The sequence below is a fragment of the Haliotis rubra genome, unplaced genomic scaffold (genome assembly GCF_003918875.1).
Source record: "Haliotis rubra isolate DU_JTF1 unplaced genomic scaffold, ASM391887v1 Scf313, whole genome shotgun sequence".
NCBI lineage: Eukaryota > Metazoa > Mollusca > Gastropoda > Lepetellida > Haliotidae > Haliotis > Haliotis rubra.
Genome location: NW_025766984.1, coordinates 490,041 through 517,505, shown reverse-complemented (window position 1 = coordinate 517,505; position 27,465 = coordinate 490,041). Strand labels below are relative to the sequence as shown.

The following is a 27,465-nucleotide window of genomic DNA, read 5'->3' as shown; positions in this document are numbered from 1 at the left end:
AATACCCGTGACCCAAACACTGGAAGTGTATGTTCTGGACCAGAGTTCTTGTCTCAGATACTGTTTGATACGAATATATGTTACGTGAGCGAGTGTAGTTTTACACTCAGCAATATTCCAGCTATATGGCGGCGGTCTGTAAATAATCGGGTCTGGACCAGACAATCCAGTGATCAACAGCATGAGCATCGATCTACGCAACTGGGAACATATGACATTTTGTCAACCAGGTCAGCGAGCCTGATCACCCGATCCCGTTAGTCGCTTATTACGACAAGCATGGGTTACTGAAGATCAATATTTTAACCCGGATCTTCAGGGGTATTATGTTATGTGAATTATGGAGAGGTTCGAAAAGAAGATGTTGTGTGAAAGACACAGACAGTGACCCTTTTGGCTTGTTTGTTAATAAAGAGTTTGCTTTGTATAATGACCTACTGGTTTTGACTCGTTTCTTCTTGTAATTGCAACACTTCAATTGGCGGGCGTTCCCGGAGAAGTGATTATGAAGATTATAATAATCTGTAAATGCAATTTGATCCAGTACTTTGTCGTTAAAAATATTCACTTACTCCATTTGCAATTCATAGGATATATAGAAAATGGAAGAGCAATTACACGTGAATTACCAGGCCGTTTTCTTTTTAAGAAATGTGTAGTGCACAATCCAGCAATAACAAACTTCACCGGATGTGACGTAAAGACTCCAGTTGTTCTTCTACACTCAAGTTGCTGAGATTACTTTCTGTAAGAACACTACATAACACCATAATACAACAATATCTTCCTATATATATTTTGGAATATTTGGCAAATGATGAACATTTTTACGGGGTTTTTGTTGTTGAGACAAATATTTAAAATGGTACTGTTAATTCTGAGTGTCATTTTCTATAAGTTGACAGGACGAGATAACACCTATAGTTATATGGATGGTGATTGTTATTTGGATACACATGTTAACAATCACCGACATCAGGAACATGGACTCGGTATATATCAATACATACATCGAATCATTGCAGAACGTTCAAAGTACTTGAAATGCAACAACGAAACCTCCTTTCAGTCAGTGTGTTGAGCATGATCCCACCATTATCTCCCTATTTTAAAGGAAATATAATTGTGTGTGTGTTCTTGTGTGACAAGGTGACACCACTGACAGTAAAATAGTTTTTCCCACTTTCAAAGTGTGTTTCATTGATTGTATTAAAGGGGTAAACCTAAAATACCGCTTCAGAACGTTCCAGAATTGGTGCCAAAGATCAGCCATCCCATTGGTCAGGATTTCGGCTTTCCCGCAATGCTGGGTTTTTTCCACATTTTTTTATTCACATCAGTAGGTACAGTCATTTTATAAAAAAATCATACACATTGACAGGTGACAGTTCTAGTTACAATCGTTTTATACAAAAATCTACTATCAAGGTTGTATAATTGCGGATCGTCTAATCTTGATCAATTAGGTAAGTCGGTGCTATGGGTAATATTACTTGTTTGCTCATGGGTTCATTTGGTTTGTTTTCATAATAGCACCATATCATTCTGGGTAACAAAGAGGTAGAAACATTCATACATTATTATACAGATGTCATGCCTAATACAAGCTTGTACATGTTGACAGTTCACAACACATCAGTCTTCAAACATGAGTAGGTACATTCAAGTATTACTGCACAAAGATCATAGATAGTATACATTGAAGAGTCGTAACACATAGACCGCAATGCTGTTACTAGGCGAGCATTTAATCAAAAGTAAGGTGATCTTACTGAGAGATATGTATCTACAAAATACTAACTCTAATTTCAGAAAAGCCTGGGCACCCTAGACTTGCCAAATAACTCTAGACTGTAGATTCAGTTGTAATTTGTTCTGTCTGTCTGGGAGACTCAGCTGATGCTGGAAATTTGGATTAAAATTACCAACACTCCCACCTCTGTCCCTCCTTCTGTAATACTATCCTTGTTGTAATAATCCGGCTTTGTATTGAGAAGAGAATACATTCATCGGTTTATTCGAGATATAAGCATTATTGCATACGCCACGAACTGCGACCATCGGGTCAAAGGTTCACGGAGGAGATGCCATGTTCTGCAAATAAGGACAAGGGATCTTGGTATAACGAGGAGGAACTCTAAATAAGGCGTTATAGAATGTGTTAGTATCTGAAAACATCCATTTCCCTAAACCTTTTGTGTTCTGGCCACGATTTCTCGAAACAAACTAAAGTTTTTACTCAAATCTCAAACTGAGTTTGACCATTTGAAATAGGTGAGTTTTTAACTCTAGTGCATTTTTAAAACAGAAAAGCCCAAATAACTTCAGTAATATATCCACCAAACTCAAATTGTCTACTATGTTTGAGCTTAATATTGATTTTAGTTTATTCTGGGAAATGCATTTTCCTGCGTTTTCTCAAATTTGAGTAAAAACTCTAACTTAAGTCAAAACTCAGACTTGAGTTTGTTTCGAGAAATCGGGGCCTGGTCAGTACGTTTAGCATGTTCGTGTCCCGTGAAGATCCGGGTTAGAATGAACCTTCAGTAACCCATGCTTGTCGTAACAGGCGACTAACGGCATCGGGTGGTCAGGCTCGCTGACTTGGTTGACACATGTCCTGACGAGGTATTACGATGTTTTAGCTATAGACAAGAGGTTTCTTTACAAGATCCTGACGAGGTATTACGATGTTTTAGCTATAGACAAGAGGTTTCTTTACAAGATCCTGACGAGGAATTACGATGTTTTAGCTATAAACAAGAGGTTTCTTTACAAGATCCTGACGAGGTATTACGAGGTTTTAGCTATGGACAAGAGGCTTCTTTACAAGATCCTGACGAGGTATTACGATGTTTTAGCTATAGACAAGAGGCTTCTTTACAAGATCCTGACGAGGTATTACGATGTTTTAGCTATAGACAAGAGGTTTCTTTACAAGATCCTGACGAGGAATTACGATGTTTTAGCTAAAAACAAGAGGCTTCTTTACAAGATCCTGACGAGGTATTACGATGTTTTAGCTATAGACAAGAGGCTTCTTTACAAGATCCTGACGAGGAATTACGATGTTTTAGCTATAGACAAGAGGCTTCTTTACAAGATCCTGACGAGGTATTACGATGTTTTAGCTAAAGACAAGAGGCTTCTTTACAAGATCCTGACGAGGTATTACGATGTTTTAGCTATAGACAAGAGGTTTCTTTACAAGATCCTGACGAGGAATTACAATGTTTTAGCTATAGACAAGAGGCTTCTTTACAAGATCCTGACGAGGTATTACGATGTTTTAGCTATAGACAAGAGGTTTCTTTACAAGATCCTGACGAGGAATTACAATGTTTTAGCTATAGACAAGAGGTTTCTTTACAAGATCCTGACGAGGTATTACGATGTCTTAGCTATAGACAAGAGGTTTCTTTACAAGATCCTGACGAGGAATTACGATGTTTGAGCTATAGACAAGAGGCTCTTTACAAGATCCTGACGAGGTATTACGATGTTTTAGCTATAGACAAGAGGTTTCTTTACAAGATCCTGACGTAGTGTTATTGTGTGGACGTTTGGGAACACTGGATAAGCAACACTGTTGTGAGTGCAATAAATCTATTTTGTGTCTTTAAGAAAAGGGGATTTTAATTACAAGACAAAACTGGATATTTCTTGAATTAAAGCGAATTATATACAAAGTCAAATACAATGCAAAGGCAGGTCCATTAGTCACCTAAACCCGGCGAACACAGGGAGCAAATCAAATTAAGGTACATCAAGCATTATTTTCCCACTGACCCGTACAAATTGGAAGCCTCCTTTGTATGTCTGCCATATAACTGTATGAAGCTTACCGTTTAGTGACCGTTTAGCCTTGTCCTACTAGTTACTAGTATGAGTTCACTACCTTTATTAAACTTTCAATCCAGGTGAGGTCAACGAGAGAAACCAAAGACGTACTTGAGGTTTGCTTGAGATGGCAAGTTTCCCGTACAGTGCGCCATGTTAAATATTAGTGCGCGAATGGAATTATGAATGAACGAACACTATATATTTTGAGATGAAAATAGTGGGTAAATATGCATGTTACCTTTAAATAAACACAGGCAACCACTTATCAAATTCATGTGTAGTAACCGTTCCAATCAACACCCTACTAATGTGTTCTGATATCCCCTCCTAAAATAACACACAAAATGTTTACCAAACTAAAGAAAGTGTTTTTGTATATTTGTCTTTAAACCAGACGCAAATTCCTTAAATAGTCCATAGACTATCCCCTCCAATATAATTTATAGATGAAGGTTGTGTATAGTCCGTGTGAAATGGAACACGGTACTGAAACAATGAATTTGTTCATTTGACGAAACATATGCATTGAACATCTTGAGTTAGCTATAAACATTTTCATACGTGCACATACCTTTGGCTATATCCAAAATTGTATGTTTGATATCACACTGTTATCTTTAAATACCTTCATAGAAAGATCAGTGAAGAGACAACTTCTTAAATGCACACCTACAAGGTGTACATACGTAGTATTGTATCTCGGCTGCACAAACATATCCTACCTTTCCAGGTAAGTGAGTGAGTTCAGTTTTACGCCGCTTTCAGCAATATTCCAGACATATCACGGCGGGGGACACCAGGAATGGGCCTCACACATTGTACCCATGTTGGGAATCGAACCCGGGTCTTCGGCGTCAGGAGCGAACGATTTAACCACTAGGCTACCCCTCCGCCAACTTTCCAGGTAAGACCCAGGTCAAATGAACATCTGAAACCTTTAGAACTGTATGCCAAAACTGCACAGGGGAAGTAAAATACGTAGGGAAAAAATTGAGCTCAACGGGGATTGATCTAAGCCTGAAGTGAGTTAACCGAGCCTGTGCTGAAAGTTCTCCAAAGTGATTTGAACCCCATCTCAAACCATCTCTTTGGTCCTTTTTGGTAACGGTATATACTCGAACAATGACGTCATGGGTATGTGTTTGTATGGGGGAAGAGGATGTCAAAGTGGGATGAAATCCCTCTAAACTTGCTGAATCAGTTTATGAGTGGGTTATTAGCTTCATTATAAACGATAGCTGACGTAAATAATACTAACTTTAATGCTGAAACTATTAAAGGTCACATGCAACCAAAACATCAAACATAATTAAAACACAATTTTCACTTATTCATGACATATAATATACATTGCTGGTTATGAAAAAACATATAAACAAAATTATAAGCGTACAATCGCAAATCAAAAGTGCAATATTGTGTACTTGGGTTTACTTCCCAAGAAACGAAGCAGCCGGGATACCGAACCCAGTCAGAGCGGGTGGGTGTGCACTCAAGTGTAACGGCTAGTTCATTTACAGATGCCCTCACGGCTCATTGTGTGTGTATATATAGAGATGTTGGGTTTTGTAAATACATGCTCATTTTTTTGTGTATAACATTTTGCAATCAACAGACATCATAACATGTCATGTGTTCAAGTATCACACCTGCCTGTCTGTGTAATTACATAATGTGACAGAGACCGTTTTGTTTATGGTGTATAGCCTGATTGGTGTTAAGTTCAAATTGCATGTGGTCAGTGATCGCAGTTGTGTATTGAATATTGTCATTAGCAGACAGGCAGGCAGACACACAGGTGTCAATAAAACAAGACATTGAGTTTTGTCTGTGACAACGACATATCTATATCACAGTTAGAAATTCTGTCAACGCTAAATAAAGACATTGCTTTTAAGTATCGAACTGAGAAAGTGACTCGGTAAGACGAACGTGTGGTGAAATAGACAAATGAAATTATATAAACAGTTTATTTACTGCCATAACATATAAAAAGCTCGCGCCTGTGAGATATCAACAAAACATTAAGAAAATAGCTCACACCGAAGCCTTCACCGAGTATTCACCGGACAGCCCGCTTCCAAGTTGCGCGAACCTATTTCCCTGCGCACGTGCTATGAGCGCAGCCAAGCTGTTGAAACCAGTTTTCCCCGAAAATGGGGAAAAATTAGTAAATCGTTTGAACTCCGATTTCGCGCGGTTTTTTTCATCGCGTTATTTTTCAACTTTTTCAAGTTGAATTTGCATTTTTGATGATTTGTTTAGGTAAGTCCATACCGAAAGGTATCAGAATCTGCAACGTTGTGTTTTACGTTGCATGTGACCTTTAAGGATGTAGCTACCATGGAGCCTCACTATCACTATAAAAAGAAACAGGTAGGAGGGGTCGTCTCAAAAGCAAAACCAGGACGAGTGTCACAGACGGTGGTTGGGGTCGTCCTGGGGGACAGAGATATCAGCTATGATAAGATACTCCTTTAGGGGAATTAAACTGGGGGAAATATAAGGCATGTCTTAACAATTAACAAATAATGTCGAGTCCTGTCGATCTTGGGGTGGTCTTGCCACCTATATAATTTGAGACATTTAATACGAAAGTTGATTTAAGCTTTTCTATGGGTATCATATTGCTAAACATATCTCAACATAAACGTTATGAAACACACGTAAGATGTTAATCAATAGATGAGACATATTCAATACACATGGAAAAGGCATAAAATATCTTTGAGATGATCCCTTGTGCCTGTAGGCAGCACATGCATTTCATGCCAGGTAGGTCAACGGTCCGTCGTCATACCTGGTTGAGCGACCTAATTGCCATCTCTGATCTATTGTGTTCAGCAGCTATTCGTACTTTTTCTAAGTTTTGCCCGATTTTACGAGTAAACATGCATTTCTGGATATCCTATTACACATCCCACTGAACGCCCAGTAAGGACGTTGTGGGTTATTTCAACATATGCTACTTGCAGTTGTGTAAATTTTAGGGATACAGACTAACAGCCTAAAAACAGTTTTTTCCTATTTCCGACAGTACTTAAGGTGCTTACACCCAATTATTCCAAGAAACAATTCTAACACAAGTGTGCTTAGTTGATAACTAACTTCCTTTACAAGAATACATGTGCATTCATTGGAGTGTGTTTACGTCGGATGGGAGCTTCAAATTAACGCGTAATAAGTTGTGGTGAAACTAGTATATTCCTGCATGCGTCTTCGGTATTGGTGCATCCTCGAAATATCCTTGTCTAACCTCGTTAAACAAACCCTGTACAGGTGCCCTACAGCTCCAGTTACAGGACGTATTACAGAATCCGAGAGGTTTTACATGACACTCTCTGTGTGGTTTTCTGCTCGAGCGACCTCTCCTTTATGAGTTGTATTTGTGGGTACATATAGTGTTCTAACCTACTTTAAGTTATTACACTCACGGAGTAATGTAATATTTTCAATAGCTATCTTCACCCCTCAAGCGTGATTAAAAACTTTACTGTCACAAAGAACTATGTTTCAGGTGTGTAAAATTAGAACAGGTTGTTGCACCCGGCGTTCAAACATGGCTACCGCCAATACAGAACGGGCGATAGATATTGCCCTGGTGCTGTTTCTCTTCAGTCCTCTTGTCATCTGCTACTGGAGCAGCACATGGACTATCCTTGACCTTTATCTGTTTCCTAGCAACCAGATCACGTCAGGATGGGTTTCTGTGTGTGTCAGTATTTCCATAATGGGAATGACTTTTCTTGTGCAGTCTCGCCTTAATGGTTATATAAGACCAGAACAGCCGGTCAGGTATGTGATAGTGACTCGGATATACACGTATGTCACAGCGTTTGCTTTTGTGAATAACTGGCGGGGTTTATGGATGTTGATGGATACGTATAGTGGCGTTACGTTGACAGGCGCGTGTTGGAATCTGTTTGGTGGCGTGACGGGTCTGGTGCTGTTGCGAGCCTACAGGAACGTGCTCGCCCCGCCGGGTGCTTGGAGTCTGGATGTCAATACAGAAACACACTTCACAGTCCTCACTCTCTTCCGATCTAAGGTGAGTCTAGTTGTGTGTTGGATATGGCTATAAATGAGTTTAAAGCCGCTGTCAGATGAAAGACGAGTCACCCAAAACATTAAAGTCGCACATACTATCATCGGTGTCTGTCACACCCAAGGGACGCAACTCGACTCAGAAAGTCACCTTTGGTTGGGCGCATATAGGCCTTTTGAGGCCCAAGGTCGCCCTAAAACCTTACCTACCTCACCTTTGGTCTTGATACCCGTGAAGATCCGGGTAAGAATTGATCTTCAGTTACCCATGCTTGTCGTAAGAGGCGACTAACCGGATCGGGTGGTCAGGCTCGCTGACTTGGTTGAGTCACGTCATCGTAACCAAGTTGCGTAGATTGATACTCATGCTGTTGATCAGTGAACTGTCTGGTCCAGACTCGATTACTTACATACCGTCATAATATAATATTGCTGAGTGCGTCCTTAAACGAGAAACAAAACAAACACTTCCTTAAACGTGAGCAATGAGAGAGCCAACCCAGATGCCTCAATGGATCCGTAGGGTAGGGTAAAATGTTAAATAGTATATCTTCAAAACTATTCAGCTGTCAGCTTATGAACAAGCATGATCATGTATTCTAAACAGAAAACTAAAATTTGTCTACTTACACCATGATAAGAATCAAGATTTCTTAAACTGGATGCCCAGAGAAATTAAGAGGTATATCGGATGCCTAGGGTGTTCGGGTTTTCACTCTCCATAACAACGGCTGACTGTAGCGCATAATTTGAGAACAAAAAAATTCGATTTGAAGTTTTTGACTTTTTAGAAATGTCTTAAGCCGATATCACTTCGGGCTTCTCTGTAGTACCAAGCTGACTAGCAGTAATCTAACTCCCAAACTAGTCAACGATGCGTTAATACCAAACTTAATCATTCCGTCTTTCAGAGAGGCGGCATCTTCAACGTCATCGACGTTGTCTTTTGCGTGACGGTAGTGTCGACGTTCGTTTTACTAGTGTGGCGGGGGAAGTGGCTACTTCTACAGCTATCCCTCGCTCTCGTCCTCAGCAACAATCTCTGGCAAGCAGTGATCACTACAGCCGCTGCCCATGTGCTCCAACTAGTCCTCTATATTACACAGTTTCCCGCCAGAAAACTCTCCGCATATCTTCACACAGAACGTCCAATCTTACAAGTTGTTTTCGACAATGTTTGGGTTTTCATCACGTGCTACTCGTCTGTCATGTACTGGCAAGGAATGTGGACCTTAGCACGGTTATTATTAGAGGGGTCGCCACCGGATTTGACCCAATGGTTGATCCATATAATTGCATTCGGTGGTTTGATGGTGCTCCGTTTGAGTACAACGCTTCAGTTTCCCGGGTACTTCATCGACGGGGAGTTTCCTCAAGGGCTTGTCCTCACTCCACCATATGTATCAACCTTCTTGATGACGCCCTCATACAGCTTGAAGGTAATGTAGTAAATAATCTAGTTCGGAACGAAGTATTAAGTTGTACTAATGGTCCATGGGTCATGGTGCCCTTACCGTTCCACGGGCCCTGATCGTGGATTAGAACCCCGTCATGGTCCTATATCTGTGATAGGTTTCACCACTCGTAAGGTTCTGCGCGTTATCTCTGACTTGCCTTGCGGTAGGGTAGCCTCATGGCTAAAGCGTCCGCTGAAGACATGGGTTCGATTCCCCACATGGGCACAGTGTGTGAAGCCAAATTCTGGTGTCCCCCGCCGTGTTATTGCTGGAATATTGCCAAAGGCGGCGTAAAACCATACTCACTTACTGATTTGTCTTCCACTATAAGGTATAAGGTAATACAACTGAAATATTGTTGAAAACATCGGAAATCTCCATCTCACTCTCTTGGGAATCTGGGGTGGTTGGGGTAACCTAGTGGTTAAAGCGTTCGATCCTCACGCCTAAGACCCGAGTTCGATTCCCCGGCCGGCCACGTGGGTACAATGTGTGAAGCCAATTTCTGGTGTCCCCTGCCTTGATATTACTGGAATATTGCTAAAAGCGGCGTAAAACTAAACTACATTACAGTACACTAATTCATCGGCTATAAACACCAAACAAAACATTAATTGTTTGATCGGCATTCTAGAAGTTGGCGAGTCAAAAATAAAACATACAACTATATTGATGACAACTTCTTGTTCATTGCATAGAGCGGCGTTTCCATGTAGATTCTTACACCGTTAACATGTTAAAAGCAAAGCTTGATAACGGTGTGGAAATCTACATCGAAACGTCGCTCTATGCTATAAACAAGAAGTTGTCATCCATAAAGGTGTATGTTTCATTTTTAAACAAACATTGATGTGCAAGACGATTAATACTTTCTAGAGTCCAAACACGATCGGATATATATGATGCATTTGATACCGACTGTTTGATTATAACACAGGATATTCTGGCTTAGAAGATTAAGTTCCCTATGTGAATTTCAGAACTCTACGGAAACCTTCCATGGGATGAGTGTGACGACGATCAGTACCGAGATACCATCACCTGACAACGCCACTGGAGATATTCTTGAGTCCACTCATATGTAAAACTTATCAGCATTTACAAAACCCATACCCCAAAACGACAATCTGCAGCGCATGCGCTAATCATTATGGGATACCATTTGAAGGTAAATCCCTTGGCCATACTTGCATTTAACGTTAGTGGTCAGATGGAATTATATTTACTCGGAACATGGCTTTTAAGGTCTTATTATGCCAATAACTAGTGGAACATAATAACATATTCAAAAATTTGTATGACCAGAGAGTGTAGATCATGATTTCACTTCCATAGGCTGTAGGTGCCTCCACCCCGGCATGCGACGAAAAGAGCGACAGTGCTGCTTTGTGTACATGCGACTAACTTGGGATTCCTTGGAATATTGTTTGGTTTTTATCATTTGGGACTGGATTGTGGCAAAAGTGTACGAACATAGATCACCAGCAGTGACAGCCTTGTGGGGAAGCTGGCAGAGAGCAGAATTCTGGTGGTTCAATTTTTGACATGTGTTTTTTGAACGATGCAACGGGACATGATTGAGTGTGAGTCGCAAATATTTTGTGTTTCGCCTGACCTTAACTTGCGAATTTCCCATTCTTATGATTCTAAACGGAAACAAACATACAATTTATCATACCAGGTAGGTAAATGTTTAGTAAGGATTTGCTGCACATTTTGTATAGATAGGGATGAAATTTACAAGGCTTTCTGATTTACATGTTAGATATTGCTTGTTTATGTTTGGGGCTGTGTATTGTAATTGAGTTTGAATATTTTTATTATAGAAGGTTATATGAAAGTGAGGTTCCCTAATAATTGTGGAATATTCATATAATAATTAGGAATTCTGTTTGGAAATTAGATGAATGTTAGACCGAATTGATAGTCTCTAAACTTCATTTGAAGCCGAACACGTAGCGTGAGGTTTCAAGTGATTAATTTAGAGACTATCAATTCGGTGTAACCTTCATTGAATTTCCAAACACAGTATATTTATCTCCATTCTACCATAACCGATTTAACATCGAACTCCCTCGTCCTGCGGAAGACACTGCGTAATCCGGAATGGGACGAGAGGCGAATTGAACTCGTCTGTGAAGGGAGTGGTAGGTTCCGTTCGTATTTTTTTTAACATTGCAACATAAAAAATATTCTGTCCAAAGAAAACAAACTACTGTTTATTCAATGCAATAATGTAACACCTAAGAGCTTGGGTTTTATAATCATAACTCCACACGGCCGAAACCAGCCTATTGTTTTGTGTGCCGTGTTACTGTACCCCCCTGGCCATACTAAAATGAAATCGTCTGACCTACTTATTTTCGTCATATTTTACAGAGTAAATAGATTTTGATTACGGTATGGTGCGAGTAACGTCCCTTGCCTCTACAACAGTATCGCTGCAGTTATCTCCCTTATATTAGCATCAGCACCCGCACGGCATCAAGCTTTCAACATCACGGAGCAGTGATAAATTGTATTGAAAATGTCATCAAAAGAGGTTTCAGAGCAAACCGACGTGAAACCGAAACGCCAGAAAGCTGGACTAAAGATGATGGAAGCCCTCGAGTCGCTAAAACCTTCTCCACGGACGTCTTCTGACATTCTCTCACCGCAGATTCGGCAAACCATGTCGTCTGGTAGCCCGCCATTGCATCATGCATCAGCCAACGACATGGAACGGAGCACACACGCCCTCGAAATGGAATGTGCCGAATTAGAAACAGAAATGAAACGTCTCAGGTTGGAAGCTAAGCGTGTTACTCTGGCGAAGGAAGTGGAGCGACTTAGACAAGAGTTGGATGTTAGTAAATCTACGCAGCAACGCGGTGCAGCTAAACAAGATGGTGGCCAGCGAGATGCCAACGGCAGTCAAGCGGCTCAGGGTGCAGGCAATACACATGCTTCAGAACCTGTTTCGGGTAAGAAGAATACTAAACTAAGGAAATTAACGGACTACTCATGGGTAGATTCCCTCGATAATATTGACAGAAAAGCTGCTTGTATTGGCAATGGCATTATATTAGGCCTTGACAACATCAAAGAATCGAGTGTTTTGGGTCAGTCTTCTTACTTGTCCCCAGAAAGGTGGACCTACGCCAGTGTTGGTGTGCTAAAGGACATGATAAACGCCACTGATTTTGACATGCCCAGTGTTATGGGGTACCTGAAATACATGTAGGACATCTCACTATTAGCATCAAAGTACGAGTGGGCCAGTGTACTTTTGTAGGATAATGAGTACCGTGAGAGACAATATGCAGAAGGATTTCAGTGGGGAGCACATTATCAAGAAATACATGACTTTCAGTTACGGCGGAAACGAAATTCAAGCATGGAGAGGGCTATGAAACAAATGGAGCGTGCATGTGACAGCAACACAAATCGACGTCAGAGATCACGTGGTCCGTTCACAAATGACGGTAGAGAAATTTGTCGGTGATTCAACTACAGTCGTTGTATGCAAGGGGAGTGGTGCAGACTGTCACATGTATGCAGTATCTGTCAAATGACAGGTCATTCTGCCCACCAACACAATGCAGGTGCTCCTATTTTCAGTAGTGGTCACTCGGAGAGTAGGAGTGCTGACCATGAATCAAAAAACTTTTACAAAACCCAATAAACACTCTAAATTATGAGGCTTGGAATCGTATGTTACCACAAGATGACCCATATAGAGATTATATTTCGTCAGGTGTGAAATATGGATTTAAATTAGCGGACGTTAAAAATGTTCAGTTACGCCAAGTGTTTACATATAATCATAAATCAGCTTTAACAAATTGTCAGGAAACGGAAAAATACAGATTAAAGAAGAATTGTCATTGGGTAATTATGTGATATCCAATTCCAAACCCACAATTGTGAGCCCTTTGGTAGCCATCCCTAAAGACAATGGTAATGTTCGTTTGATACACGATGGAAGTGTTCCGCACAATACAGGTATGAACAGTTATATGGTAGATTGTGAGTGTGAGTATATGGACCTGAGACATGCCCTCAAAATAATCAAGACAGGCAGTTACCTAGCAAAAGTGGACTTAAAGAGCGCTTACAGATCTGTCAACATACACCCCAGTAATAACTAACTACGCGCTGACCAGATTATACTGGTGCTTCGAGGGTGAGTCTGATATAACATACATGTATGATAGGAAACTTCCGTTCGGTGCATCTAAGAGTTGTCGAATCTTCCAAACTTTGAGTGCATCTGTGTGTCGAATGATGAAAATACAATATAATGTGGATGTTATTGCGTATATTGACGATTTCCTCATTATCTGTGACTCTCTTGAGGAATGTTCTCAAGCTCTATCTCGTTTATTGGGTTTGTTACGTAAACTCGGATTTATAATAAACTGGAACACAGTCGATGGGCCGTGTCAGCGCATTGTGTTCCTTGGAAGTAGACAGTTACACAACAGTTTAAAATGGCGGACAAGCCAGTGTTTACATTTTGCGAAAGGTTGAAATTCGAAGTGACAGTGGAAAATACTTGACTGACTGTCGAACCTGAACCCTGCAGAATCGAAGAATAGATGCTTTTCTGATCGACCTATGACCTGTAACTCATCAGAGACTGTTGATTTTTATGACCGCCGAGTGTCGATCATAATTTCACGTACGTGCCTCCACCCCAGCATGCAACGAAAGAGTGACAGTGCTGCTTTGTGTACATGCGACTTACTTGGGATTCCTTGGAACATTGTATTCATCATTTGGGACTTGATTGTGGTCAAGCTTTTCAAAGTGTATGAACATAGCGGTGTCAGCCTTGCAGGGAAGGTGGCAGAGAGCGGAATTCTCCTGGTTCAATTTTTGACATTTTGAACGATGCAATGGGACATGATTGAGTATGAGTGGCATAATGTTTTTGTTTCGCCTAACAGTTAGCTTGCGAATTTCCAATTCTAAACGGAAACAAATATACCATTTACCAGGTAGGTAAATGTTTACGAACGTTTTGCCGCACAAATAGGGATAGATAGGAATGTATTTTTACAAGGTTTTCTGATTTATATGTTAGGCTGAAGGGGTCGTTGTCGACACGGGTACTACAGATATGTACCCCAGGTACGTTTCTGTATACAGAAACGTACCCTGTCCATAATGAGAATACAGAAACGTACCATAGGATCCATTCCCATTGTGTCGTATTGGAACTGTCATGCTGTTGCATTAGATACATTTGATTGCTTTATGTAAGTAATGAGAATACACAGTAACGGATATTTCGCGATGCATATGAATACCACTCGCAATCAGTTGAACGGGAACAACTACATGGGGTTTTGGTTTTGGATTGACGAATATGGACTCGTCCGCCTTTTAGGGTATCGGGTACGTTTCTGTATTTTGACCTTGTTTAGGGTACATATCTGTATACAGAAGCGTACCTGGGGTACATATCTGTAGTACCTGTGCCGACAACGACCCCTTCAGCACATGTTAGATATTGTTTGTTTATGTTTGGGGCTGTGTATTGTAATTGAGTTTAAATATGTTTATAATTGAAGAAAAAAATAATTATGATAGTGAGGTTCCCTAATAATTGTGGAGGAGAAATCGTATAATTGTATTTTTCGAATTTTAATAAATGTTTCATCAGCATTTCCATCACGTCTGTTGTGTTGATATTAGTCATGTTGGTGGCCAAGCTGAAGTAGTGCGGCTGTGTTGTATACGTGCGCAGTGAAGCGCCGTGAAATCAGACGCATTTTCAATAGAAATTGATACCGTCTGATTTTATTGATTGACCAATCAAATTCGAGCATTTCACGTAGCCATGGTAGAATCATTATTTTACCATGGGTTTTTGTTCATTGCAATCGTTTTTATCAGTTTCATACAACCACCGCTATCTCAAAACAATTAATGTCGAGGAAGTGTATAAGCCTTGCTGAAGTAAGTCTAATTTGGGTCACTTGGCGTCTGTTCTACCTACGCATACGAAATATACGGTATATGAAGTAAAAGTTTTCTACTTCAGTATATGAAATAAATTCTTGTTTACACTCATCAGCATGTGGTCATGTTTTATTTTCAATCTCTACGGCAAATTCAAACCCGTTTCCCCTCTCCATGTGTCACAAAGCGACACCTGAACCTCTGTAGTCCACGTGGATATATCACCGTTCTACGTTTCAACCCAGAGGCCACCTTTTTTAGACAGTCCCTGTTGTCTTTCTATCGCCTTGAAATATATACCATGAGCGTGAATTTTCTGCGAAGGTATCACCTTGTGTCTACCACTACCCGATGTGCAGCATGTGTGTGGTTGTATATACTGTTTGTTTTTTTGTCTTTGTATTATGCATTATTCCGCAAAACAAAATTATTATATATTCGGCAAAATCAGATTTACAGACTGCCGCCATAGTGGAATATTCCTGAGTGCGGCGTGAAACTACAAACAAAGAAATAAATACCTTAAGAATGTTAACGGAGGACAATTCTCAAAGGCCAAAGTGAAGAAGACATCAGGCATGTTATTATTCATGGGGAATAAAGGTCGGACAGTTGTATGAAATGTTGTCACCTGAAATGGTTTCACACACATGGGGAATAAAGGTCGGACAGTTGTATGACATGTTGTCACCTGAAATGGTGTTCACACACATTGGGAATGGAACACGGGTCTACCGACCTATCGGTAGGAACAGGATGGTATTTTACTTGACCCACCCCGTTACAACGGGGACAGCTTCATACGGTTGCGTCATTTACGGCAAACGTGGGCAAATACATCTTCTTCAACTGAAGCAATTATGATCCGGTGTGACCTAACCATTTGTTTTTTGCCTGGAAAAGAGGAAATCATCATGCCACGACTGAGTGCCGCCAATCGAAACATCGCCATATTCCGCCTTGAAGCTGGGGAGTCGCAGTGTGCAGTTGCCCGACATTTCAACGTTCATCAGAGCACCTTATCTCGCCTTTGGGATCGTTTCCTGCAGACCAGTTCCGCCCAAGATCGCCCCAGAATTGGACGTCCAAGAGTTACCACCAAGCCCAGGACCGCTATATCCGGGTTGCTCACTTGCGTCATCGTCTTGACACAGCCGTGGAGACTGCACAGCGCCCATGCGGTTTGAGAAGAATTTCTGACCAAACTGTCAGGAATCGATTGCGTGAAGTGGGAATTCGAACAAGAAGGCCAGTTGTCGCCCCTGTTTTGAGAGACTTCCACCGGCGCAATCGCTTGCGGTGGGGTTGTAGAGTCCGGAACTGGAACCTTAGAAACTGGTTCAGTGGTGAATCACGATTTCTTCTTCACCGGCGAGATGGAAGACAGCATGTTTACCGTCGTAGAAATGAACATTTGGTCCTAATTGCATTCGACAGGTCGACAGATTCGATTGAGGAGGTGTCATGGTGTGGGGTGCGATATCCAGCAGACAAAGATCTGATTTAGTGGTAGTTTAGGGGAATTTGACAGCAAATCGTTACATCAACGAAGTCCTTGCACGACACATGCTTCCGATTATGGACCGACAGATAGTGCTGGCATTGGCATACAACCTGCGATACGATACATCACGATACTAACATTTTAGTCACGACGATATATTGCCAAAGTATTGTGCACTGAAGCTGCGATACGATACAAATCCCGATACGATACGTATCACGATACTAAAATCTTTAATTCTAACACCAACTATAAAACACCCTGAGATCAAAACAAAACCATTTTAAAGTATTTCGTCAAATTCCGCCAGCGTCTTTCAATGTTCATACGGAAACGAGATAATTATGTTTGTACACGGGGTTTGTGAATGTTAATGACATACGAGCGCTATGTCTGAATTTCCGAGAAAACGTTTACTTATGAAAGAAAAATAGTATGTACATATTTTAATCATCAAACAGAAGTAAGTCTTAAGCTTTTTTCTTGACAGATATCGCGATTCGGCAATATTCAAAGCTAAACATCGATGTATCGTGGCCCATTTGAAGTATCGTATCGGGACATACGACAATGTAAAACTTTGTATCGATTCACTGTATCGGCGGCCCATGGATCGATGCATCGATGCGTATCGGTGAATCGTCACACCACTACCGACAGAGGGAGTTGTTCCAGCATGACAACGCTACTTCACATACGGCACGCCTCATGGTCCGCTACCATGAAAATTCTAACGTCAATGTCTTGCCATTGCCTTCCCGATCACCAGATCTAAACCCCATAAAACACCTAAAGGATGAACTCGATCCACGTGTACGTACACGCCTCAGACACTTCCACAACTGGCCATCGCATTGCAGGAACAGTAGGGAAGAATTCTGCAAGAGCGACTTCGTCGACTTATCCCGTCTGTGTCGACACGGTGCCGAGCAGTAATTGCTGCCAATGGTGGCCATACAAAGTGCTGATTTTGACGCTATGCTGTGGACTCAAGTAAACAGAAACACAATAACGGCTGCTGTTGTGTTGGTGAACTCTTTGTCTACAGACGTGTGAATTTTCACCTATTTACCACTGAAATTATATGAAATAACTGCTCTTAAACTAACGAAATAACTTCTTCTAAAAATGGCTAATGCGTTCCTATATTTTGGGAAGAGTGTATATTCCTTTAGTCAGGGATGTCGTTATAGTAACTTCTTTATTTCAATGTAAATAAATCTCTTATTTTGATGCATTCTTTAACAAATGTAAATGCTTGATAAATCCAGTTCGGCACAGACGTAAGCTCTGATACAACTACTGTCAGCTTCAGTAAGATTCCCCTGCATGGAACCTTTCCACTGTGAGGCTTTCAGTTTCCAGAGGATGAAACGGATAACGAACTGATTAATCGGGGTTAGTTCATCATGTTCTCTTGAGTAATGCACTGTTTGTGAATCCTTCCCCACGCCATTATTCCACAGCAGCTCTATCTGACATCAAGAATATCCCATGTACAACGGTGCTGTGTAGACATCAACAAAAATAGTTCTGTTCCAATATTGTGAATAATGACTCTTCTTGAAGTGAATGTGGCATAACCCTCCCTAATAGTGGCTTTTAGGCGACTTTAAACTGCGTAAAGGTTACTCCAATCAGGAACTGAATGATGGCATAGAATGCCTGATACTGTTAAGTGAGTGAGTGAGTTTGGTGTTACGCCGCTTTTAGCAATATTCCAGCAATATCACGGCTGGGGACACCAGAAATGGGCTTCACGCATTGTACCCATGTGGGGAATCGAACCCGTGTCTTCGGCGTGACGAGCGAACGCTTTCACCACTAGGCTACCCCACCGTTCCATATATTGTTAAGAATGGGGGCATACGTCATGTGTATACAACACATCCTTCTACAGGATAACCTGTTAATGGGAACCTCCAACGTCAACTGAACCTAATATGCTACTTGCTCATAAACTCTCAGCAAGATCCCCGTGGATTATGAAGATAACCCTTAAACACCTGACATGTACTATACTCACGTCTGATATTAAAGATGTCTGCAACATCTACCAAACGTCAGTGTATCCACAGCTTCATTTATGATCCCTTCGACCTATACTTTTACGGCCTTTTTAACTTTTTGGATCATTCAGTGTACGGAGTATTGACAGTTTTCCACTGAATATAGTCTCCGCGTGGGAAATATTGTCGAGTATTTGCAAAGGTCTCCTCATACATGTTAAACAGCATCTGTTCATGCAGACCTTAGGTTTGTCATCAAGTGACAAAATGACAAAAATGTATCGACCAGTTGTGCTGAATTTGGAACTGCTTCTCAATAAATGACAATTCATTTCCAACCAACTATTCTTCCAGCCCCAACGTCACTTTCACTACAGACGGGATATTTGTGGCGACTTCTATCAACCTATTCCATTGCCTTGTTTTCCACTTAATGACTATAGCGGGTAATTCTTCATCGTTTCCTCTGACTCTTCTTTTCAGAATTTGTCATTTCATTTAACGTCCTTCCTTCGCCTCACTTATTTGTCAGGTTTTCTTCTGAAGTTTCTATTAACATTTTCTTTCTTTTGTTGACAGCACCATCATGTTTCGGAGTGCTTATTCTTGTTGCTTGTGTTTCCCGTTATATGTATAGTGTACCTCTCAAAATAGATAAACTAACTTACTTAGACTTCAAAACGTGTACGTTAGACTTCAAAAGGTGCTCGCAGTGTCTTAAGTAATGCGGTTGTTTAAAACAATGAAGGACACGCATTTTAACGTGTATAATTGCAAAAACAAGTTCTATATGGAATGTTAGAATGATCTGCTGACAGATCAAAGAGTTGTCTCCCCTGAACTTTTGTTTCTTTGTAATGGTTAAGGTCATTTAGGAAATATTGTGACTTTTACCGCTTATTTTTAAAAGACATTTTCAGCAATACGGATGTAAACTGTCAAGTTTTACGTTAATGATATTAAGGCATAGCCTACTAAATAATCAACATGACGTGATAAATAAGGGAAACAAGATTTTATGGAAGCTTCTATCACTAAGCAAATTTAACATACCTAATTTGGGGCTTCTTCAACATTCCATAAACCAGTTCTCACCAGAAACACTCACTTTTAATTAAATCGTTGATGTTAAATGGCAGCCACCAGAGAGTACACCTTATTAATCATGGCAGTATGTCATCCAATTTCAGTTGTAAGCTTCTAATAACATGCACACAAATTAGCTATCTCTGCAGGCTGTTTCATACACACAAAAATACAATTGTTTCTTAGTCGCTTCTGTGTGGAACTATTTCTTTTCATCAGATCATCAACGAACGTAAACATTCATTCTTCAGTAGCCTATCTTCATTAGCTGCTCCCCAGCGCTGTGTCTAACTTCAGCAAGGCTTCAAGTTAATTATTATTCATACTTGTATATTTATGACGATTGATTGTTCTAAATGCATGACCTATTTCAGCGACTTTCTGTACACGTACCTATGTACGTGATCATTCACTTTACCGTTTCTTTCATGTATTATCACAGCGTATGTCTAAATACACAACGGGTTTTTTTTAGCTTTGTATTGTATTTCTGTATCACCTGTAGGGCGTGTAGCTTGATTTGTGAAGGTCATGGGTGTTCAGCAGTTTGGTTCACCCAACGATTCCTGAGACCTTTAACAAACCAGGAATCGAACCCATGATTATTCCCCATCACAAATCATAACCCAAATGTCACCACTTCAGAGGGCAGATATTGGGAAAATGGAAACTGCAGTGAGACAACCTTTTTGTCATACTTTGCAATCTAAATGCATGATGTATCCATTTGCAAGAGAATGCGATAATTTTCATCTTCTTTCTTCGAAAATAATGGCACAGGAAATGAGACAAGACACAAAGGGATGCCACTTCAATTTCTATTAAAACCGTTTCCTAATCCCTTGTCCATTCAAAATACTTTAACACATTGACCGGGTAGGTGTGAACAGCTCTGGTCATTCAAAGTTGACCTGATATATATATATCTATCTCAAGAGAGTTTTGAAGTTGTGCCCCTTCAAAATTATTAGTTGATCCACTCATTGATTGGACTGTTACTTATATTAATGTTTCAACATTTCAGTTAAGCAGAGTAAATAGCATATAAACTTTCAACAGTGTTGAACACAGCACTGAAGATGTCTACCTATGAAATCAGATGTTGCAGATGTTAACTTTCTTGGTCACTCAGTCATCAGAAGTATCCTTCAGATACAGGGATGAGAATGGGCGAGTGAAAAAAAGAGGAAAATGAGCCGTGACTATTTGGGGAGGTACGTTTATATGTTCCTAAGAATGACCCCCATGCCATCAGATTTGTGTAATTCAGCAGAAAATTCTCATCACTGCAGATGTGTTTCAGGCTTGGTAATGTCCTTCCAAAACATGCCGACATTCTTCTGCAGCAAAACTGCCACTGACTTTGAGCAACAATCCACACCAACAAGCAAGTATGACCACCTCATACATGCCGCAACATAAAGCATGTAATACGAATTTATTCCTCAAATGCCAAAATATATGCATCCATAAATGCATTACTGACAATTGCCACACTGTGGGTTATTCCTTCCCTCATACTTGCACTTTTAAAATTGAAAATTACATGTATATCTTTGAATTGTCTGTGCAAGAGCCGTCCCCGACTCATTACAATACAATAACAACCATTTAAATGTTAATACGTTTTATTTTGTCTTTCGAACTCTTTCTATAAAGAGTGGATAAGGTATCTGTACAGCAATCAAACTTAATGATTTTCTTGTTTATATCTTACAACCTCGCCTACAAAACTTTCATTTTTTAATACAGTTCGGGTAGAACTGCTTTTCCTCATGTTGGTTGGGCCCTAGACCTGCAAACACACCAGCTTTTTTATGAATATGATCCACGAACAGTTGAACAAACAAACGCGCCTGGTATTTCTTCTATTGTCTATAACATTAAAAGGCGAACAACAGGAGGAAAGCCATCATAAGACAGAAAAGACCCATAGCCTCAGACAAGGCAAATCCAAGAATGGCATAAGAGAAGAGTTGCTGCTTCAGAGATGGATTCCTGGCATAACCAATAACTAAGCTTCCGCGAAAACGCTGCCAATTCCTGCGCCTGAAATCAAATTAAAATCTGTCTTAGAAAAGTAACTTAATACAGACTTTAGGCTTTATTTAGGCTGAAATCATGGCTAGTTCAGAAAATATAAAGACATTGCTGTGTTATGGTTAGTTTCTTCAAAACTAAGGACCACACATGAAATAATCCTTAGGCCAGTCTTACAGTTAATATTGTTTGCACAATGTAGTGCTTTTAAAAATGGGTCCATTCCAGTCAAAACATCAAGAAAAACAGAACAAAGAATGATCCATGAACATTTGACTTTTCTAATATATTCAAATACTGAAACATGGACAAATTCCCAAAGATTAAGTTCTAATAAAGTACCAGCAAGGCATCAGAAACTTTCTCCTTCCATACCTGATCCTGCTACTCCTACTGTGGCAGCTCCAGCACCAATGTATTTGGCGGCCTGATCAATATCACGTTGTACAGCGCTTGTTTGAAATGTTCGGATCTAAAAATTTGAATTGACATTTTGGTAAAATCATTTTCAGAAAGTAAAAACCAAAAACACATATCAGTCAATTGAAGACATATATTGTCCAAAACATACTTATTCAACATTCCATTTGGGATCAGGATAATGGTAAACTGTAAACTCTATAAAGTCAAGCTTAAACTGTCTTCTACATCTTGTCCCAGAAGCAATAGTGCCACAGCACTGCAGCCCATGTGGTTGTGTTCTGAACAGCCAGAGAACAAACCTTGCTACAGAAGATTGACATTTTATCACATCTTCTGCATATATCTAAGGATTTGAACAAAATATTGAGAAACAGGCATGCCAAAGTTCAGCTAAACCCAAAACTGATTTTCAAAGGAAAACATTAACAAAGGCAAATGTGCATTTTGAGAATTTAAAAGCATGATCAAGCCCCACAACTACATAAATGAAAAACATATAAAAAAAAGAATTGAAATAGTTTTAATATAAACCATATTAACATTCTGATGAAAGCGTCTTTGGGATGTCGTTAGTGAGACAAATATTTGAGCAGATGAGGCGAGTGAACAGGTGAGCAAAAAATTAAAAGGTCAAAGCATAGAAAAAATTTACTCAAGCTAAGCGTAAAAACTTATTACCCTGAAAATATATTTTCTGCTCATAAAATTTCATTATGACTTCTTCAGTTATGGAAATGGCAGTCTAAGTAAACTTAGGCACAGTATTATTCGTTACACTGCTTTTCTGGGTCTAACAAAACCTTGTGGAAGGTCGCGTCAGGTAACCTTTGAGCGACCTATGACCTTCCAATCAACCGCAAGATGGCCGAACGGATTTAACCAATCAGACGACATCTATTTAGGGTTTGGCAGGACTTACAAAATGGATTTTCTCTTCCCCAGTCGCCAACACTGATCTCATAACAAATGAAAACCCGCATAAAACACAGATATAGGACCTGCAGAATATACGCTTTTGGGTTTCTTTTGACACAGCTATCATTAGCTAATATTTCCGCAAGCTGACATCCCTGAATGCTGACAAAACGCTATTCTCAGCGACTGTTTACTCTATGTGTTTAGTTTTACGCCACACTCAGCAATATTCCAGCTATATGGCAGCGGTCTGTAAATAATCGAGTCTGGACCAGACAATCCAGTGATCAACAGCATGAGTATCGATCTGCGCAATTGGGAACCGACGACATGTGACATCCAAGTCGGCGAGCCTGACCACCCGATCCCGTTAGTCGCCTCTTGAGTTCAGAAATCAAGCGTGCCCACATGTTTTTAGAATAAATGACTGTAGCAAGGATGATCATCTGAAATTCATTGTTAGTAAAGAACAAATGTAACCAGTTTTCTGCTGTCACTGGTCTTCTGTTTAAGATGGCTTTCTGAAGCTTCATTTGTTCTGCTTTCCTCACACCTTTGATAGCTAAGAACTTTGTGACAGGTTCACTTGTTCAATATATCTAACATACACAATTTCCTCTTCAATAACCAAACTATCAGTACTCCCAACACTCTACATGGAAAAACAACCAGATTTCTTTACATCAATCATAATTCCAGTTATTTCCTGGACAATAAAGTCAATGTTTTTACTTGGTTGTCATTTGTGCAAGTGTTTTGTTTTGGGGATTAAATGACTAAAGGCAAGTTATTTCTCTAACAAATTAGGCGTGCCATAAGGGCACCGGGAACATTTTTTATCCATGCCATTTCAATATTTACTGTGCCATGGCACACTAATATATGGGGTATTTCGAACCCTGACAAGGTTTTGTTAGACTCAGTATAGCAGTGTAACGAATAACACTGAGCCTAAGTTTACTTAGACTGTGGAAATGGCAGCATTGCTTAAAACAGGGCTGTATCTTTGTGAGCAATGGTTAGAGACCATAGCTGTGACCATTCATACCGAGGTTCAGGTCAACAGTCATTGTAGTTTTAAGAGAAAATGCTTAAGAAAACCCAGATTGCTGCTTAACATCACACATGCACACTTGTCCTTTCTGATGATACATATCAGCAAATGAACACACTGATCAACTGTTGCATGTACATGCAGTTTAGGGTCAAGATTATTTTGAAATGGAAATGCATAATGAAGAGGTATTTGTTGCATCATAATTGAAAACGGTAAAATTGCAATGGGCCTTCACTTACAGTCTTTGGTACAATAGAAACTACAGACTTTAAACTAAGTATCACTATACATGGCGATAAAAACAAAACAAAAAAACAAACATTGGCTAACCTTAAGAATGATCCTATCTAAATAGATAAATGTGAGCTTTGAAAGCGACCTGTGTCCCAAAATCAGCTGTTTGGGATCATATTAGAATACCTGTTACATTTTCTAAAGAGTCAGAACAGTTAACACAGAGGAAAGTGTCCTGTTGGATCTGCAACATATGAACACTTAATATCCCTATAAAATGTCAGGTTTGTTTTCGTTAGAACTTTTCCAGCTGTATTACACCCGCTTCCAAATGATCAACCTTGGTTGGGCAGGCTTCAGATTGACAATGATCAATAGCCAAAATCAGAATCCTGACAAAACCAGAGCATCTAATCACCATTTCTGCATTTGTCCCATAGGGAGGCAAGAATATTGTGTCAAGATATGACTGCGCCGTGCCGTACCTGCGAGATAAATGATGACACATTGTTGTTGACAGGGGCTATGTTAAGAGCACTGAAACCTGTGTAGGATGAGAGGTTTGCTGTTGGAGCTGCTTGTGGGATCTGCTGAAAGAAAAAAATATTAAATCATTATTTTTCTCATCTCTACTAGAAACAAATATTAGCAAAGGTCTAAAGGGACATCCATTGCATCTACAAGGATGGGTCAGTATGGCAGGAAGAGAATTTAACTTTTGATATATGTACCTAAACAGACAAAAACATTGTGGCAATGGTGGAACTGCATAGTGTTTCATGATGATCAGTACCTGGGGATAGATTTTCAAATGAAATTTAACCCAACCATACTAATCAAATGAATGCTCCCTAAATAGTATGTATTAAGTGCACTTATATGCCAGTCAAAAATCTCATTACAATTTCTGACTGGACATTAAACATGTGAAACAATGAAGTTGTTTATGGTACATTTGATATGATATAACAAAAGGTAAAAATAACTAACACCATACAATGACAAGTCCTATTTAGAGTGATATTGATAACTTACTTCATTATTTACTACTGAGCTGCCTAATGGCCTCAACACCGCTCTGCTTCCACTGGACACCTGCAACATGAAACCTCAATGAGAAGCCAAAACAATCTCAGATATTTAGTCAAATCCATTGAGTAAAACAGTTATATACCGTTTTTCAAACATTAACCTAAAAAATTCAATCTATTTCCAAAGTAATAATAAGTAATAATAAGCCTTTGCATATACTCAGTTGGTACAAGTGAGCGTTAGGCTTTAGGTTAACGTCAAGGTTATTGTACTTAAACAGAAACACATTTATTAGTGTTGCTTGTACTCGTTCACATTTATGCTAGTTCATAGTGAATCTCCCACCAACATATGCTGCAGTTGAACATGGGTACCATATACAGACTCCAGTCTGTTTTTCTGTCTTAATGTCAAGTACGGTAACAAATACCACCTTTCATGGTTTTGTGGCATGAACATGAAGCGACCATGGGTCCATGCAAATGCTCAGACCACTGATTTGTCTTAAGAGTTTTAAAAGTCAATGTTTGTCAAGGTGAAGCAACTAGGAAGTTTGACAATGAATTCAGATCATAAGCTTCAATGTCTTGGACAATACAGGGGTGGAAATAACTTTAAAATCGCTAGTGTACTCCGGTACAGTGGCACATGTAAAATCACTTGCCCTGATAATTTTTCCACTATACCGGACATTTTCTTGTTGATTTCTTAAATAAACAACATAATTAACGTTGGAAAGTCAACTGGACACCGGTACAGTGTGATATACAAATTTGCTTGCCCAACAGAAAAAAACACTGGACTCGGACGTCGGGCAATGGGTTATTTCCACCCCTGCACTATATTTAATGCATAAGGTACTCTTGTGTAATTGACATAAGTGACAGGCACCTATAATCATAGGTTTTAATCAGCATAGATGACTAGGCCATATCTGTAAAACGTTTACAATCAGAACTCCTATTCATGAATACTGATAGGCCGAATGTTTACAGGTAAACAGTTCACCAAACCAAAACAAAGCGATACAACTGATGCTACACAGAGTACAAATAAAAGCTGAAATCGTCTTATCTCTGTCAAAACATGTCACAAATCTTTATTATCAAATTTTACTTAAAAGTCTTTCGTCAAGGGCATTCGTGTGAGAAGCGAGCGTGACGTCAAGAACCTCACTTTGGATATGCCGGTCGAGGGACGAAGGTCAAATGGACAGCTTCAATACAATCATGTTTTCTACAATGACAGGGTATTCACCTTAACTATGAGAGCACATGTACATACTAACTTCAATGCACTTGACTGTCATTTCACCGAATACCAACTATCATGCTAAGATGGGCGGTGATCGGACCGGCAAGCAAAAATCATGGCGACTGCAGTAAATGCAGACGAGTACAGGCACGAACTAATTGCAAACTGTATAAGTATTACCATATATTCTTCTTAACAAACAATTAAAGTAAAGGTAAATCGTACTGACCACGGACCGGGCAGCTGGGTGAAAGAACCTTGTGCAAGCAAACATTTTGACAGTTGACTCAGTCTCTTGTCGGGCCTGCAAAATGCCGGTTTCTCATTATTCGACATGTACACGAATAATAAAATTTCACTATTAGAAAACAATCATGCACCACAAATATCTATCCTAATAGTTATCACATGAGAAAAGATTTAAATTAAAACCAAAAAGTATTCCGATGGCACAAAATAATTAGCAATTCTGACCGATTCCAAAGAGATGGGTTGTCTGCACGGTAACGCTTACCCAGAGGTGAATGAAGGAGACCGATACAGCGCATGCGCATGGGTAGTTTCCCGTCGCAACGATGTAAGAATGTTTCTCATTTATTTTAATACAAATACATCAAT

The 27,465-nt window shown here is 39.8% G+C and overlaps 2 protein-coding genes across 2 annotated transcripts; one reads left to right on the top strand and one right to left on the bottom strand.

The window, feature by feature from the left end:
* The first annotated feature begins 7,099 nt into the window (after positions 1 to 7,099).
* Positions 7,100 to 10,627, top strand: LOC124283347. The gene is made up of 3 exons (XM_046719386.1): positions 7,100 to 7,891; positions 8,799 to 9,326; positions 10,325 to 10,627. Exons 1-3 carry the CDS (start codon positions 7,352 to 7,354, stop codon positions 10,427 to 10,429), a joined length of 1,173 nt encoding a protein of 390 aa, XP_046575342.1. The 5' UTR covers positions 7,100 to 7,351; the 3' UTR covers positions 10,430 to 10,627.
* Positions 10,628 to 21,502: 10,875 nt separating this feature from the next.
* Positions 21,503 to 27,414, bottom strand: LOC124283318 (ATP synthase lipid-binding protein, mitochondrial-like). Its single transcript, XM_046719352.1, is given in 7 exon segments — positions 21,503 to 21,916; positions 21,919 to 21,941; positions 22,308 to 22,404; positions 25,047 to 25,151; positions 25,597 to 25,656; positions 27,077 to 27,151; positions 27,362 to 27,414. Coding segments are annotated over 6 exon segments (471 nt in total). The 5' UTR covers positions 27,122 to 27,151; positions 27,362 to 27,414; the 3' UTR covers positions 21,503 to 21,775.
* Positions 27,415 to 27,465: the final 51 nt, after the last annotated feature.

Coding starts and splice junctions, on each gene's coding strand:
- LOC124283347 (XM_046719386.1), top strand. CDS start 7,352: ATGTTTCAGGTGTGTAAAATTAGAACAGGTTGTTGCACCCGGCGTTCA. Junction 7,892..8,798: donor TCACTCTCTTCCGATCTAAG/GTGAGTCTAGTT, acceptor TCCGTCTTTCAG/AGAGGCGGCATCTTCAACGT. Junction 9,327..10,324: donor CGCCCTCATACAGCTTGAAG/GTAATGTAGTAA, acceptor TGTGAATTTCAG/AACTCTACGGAAACCTTCCA.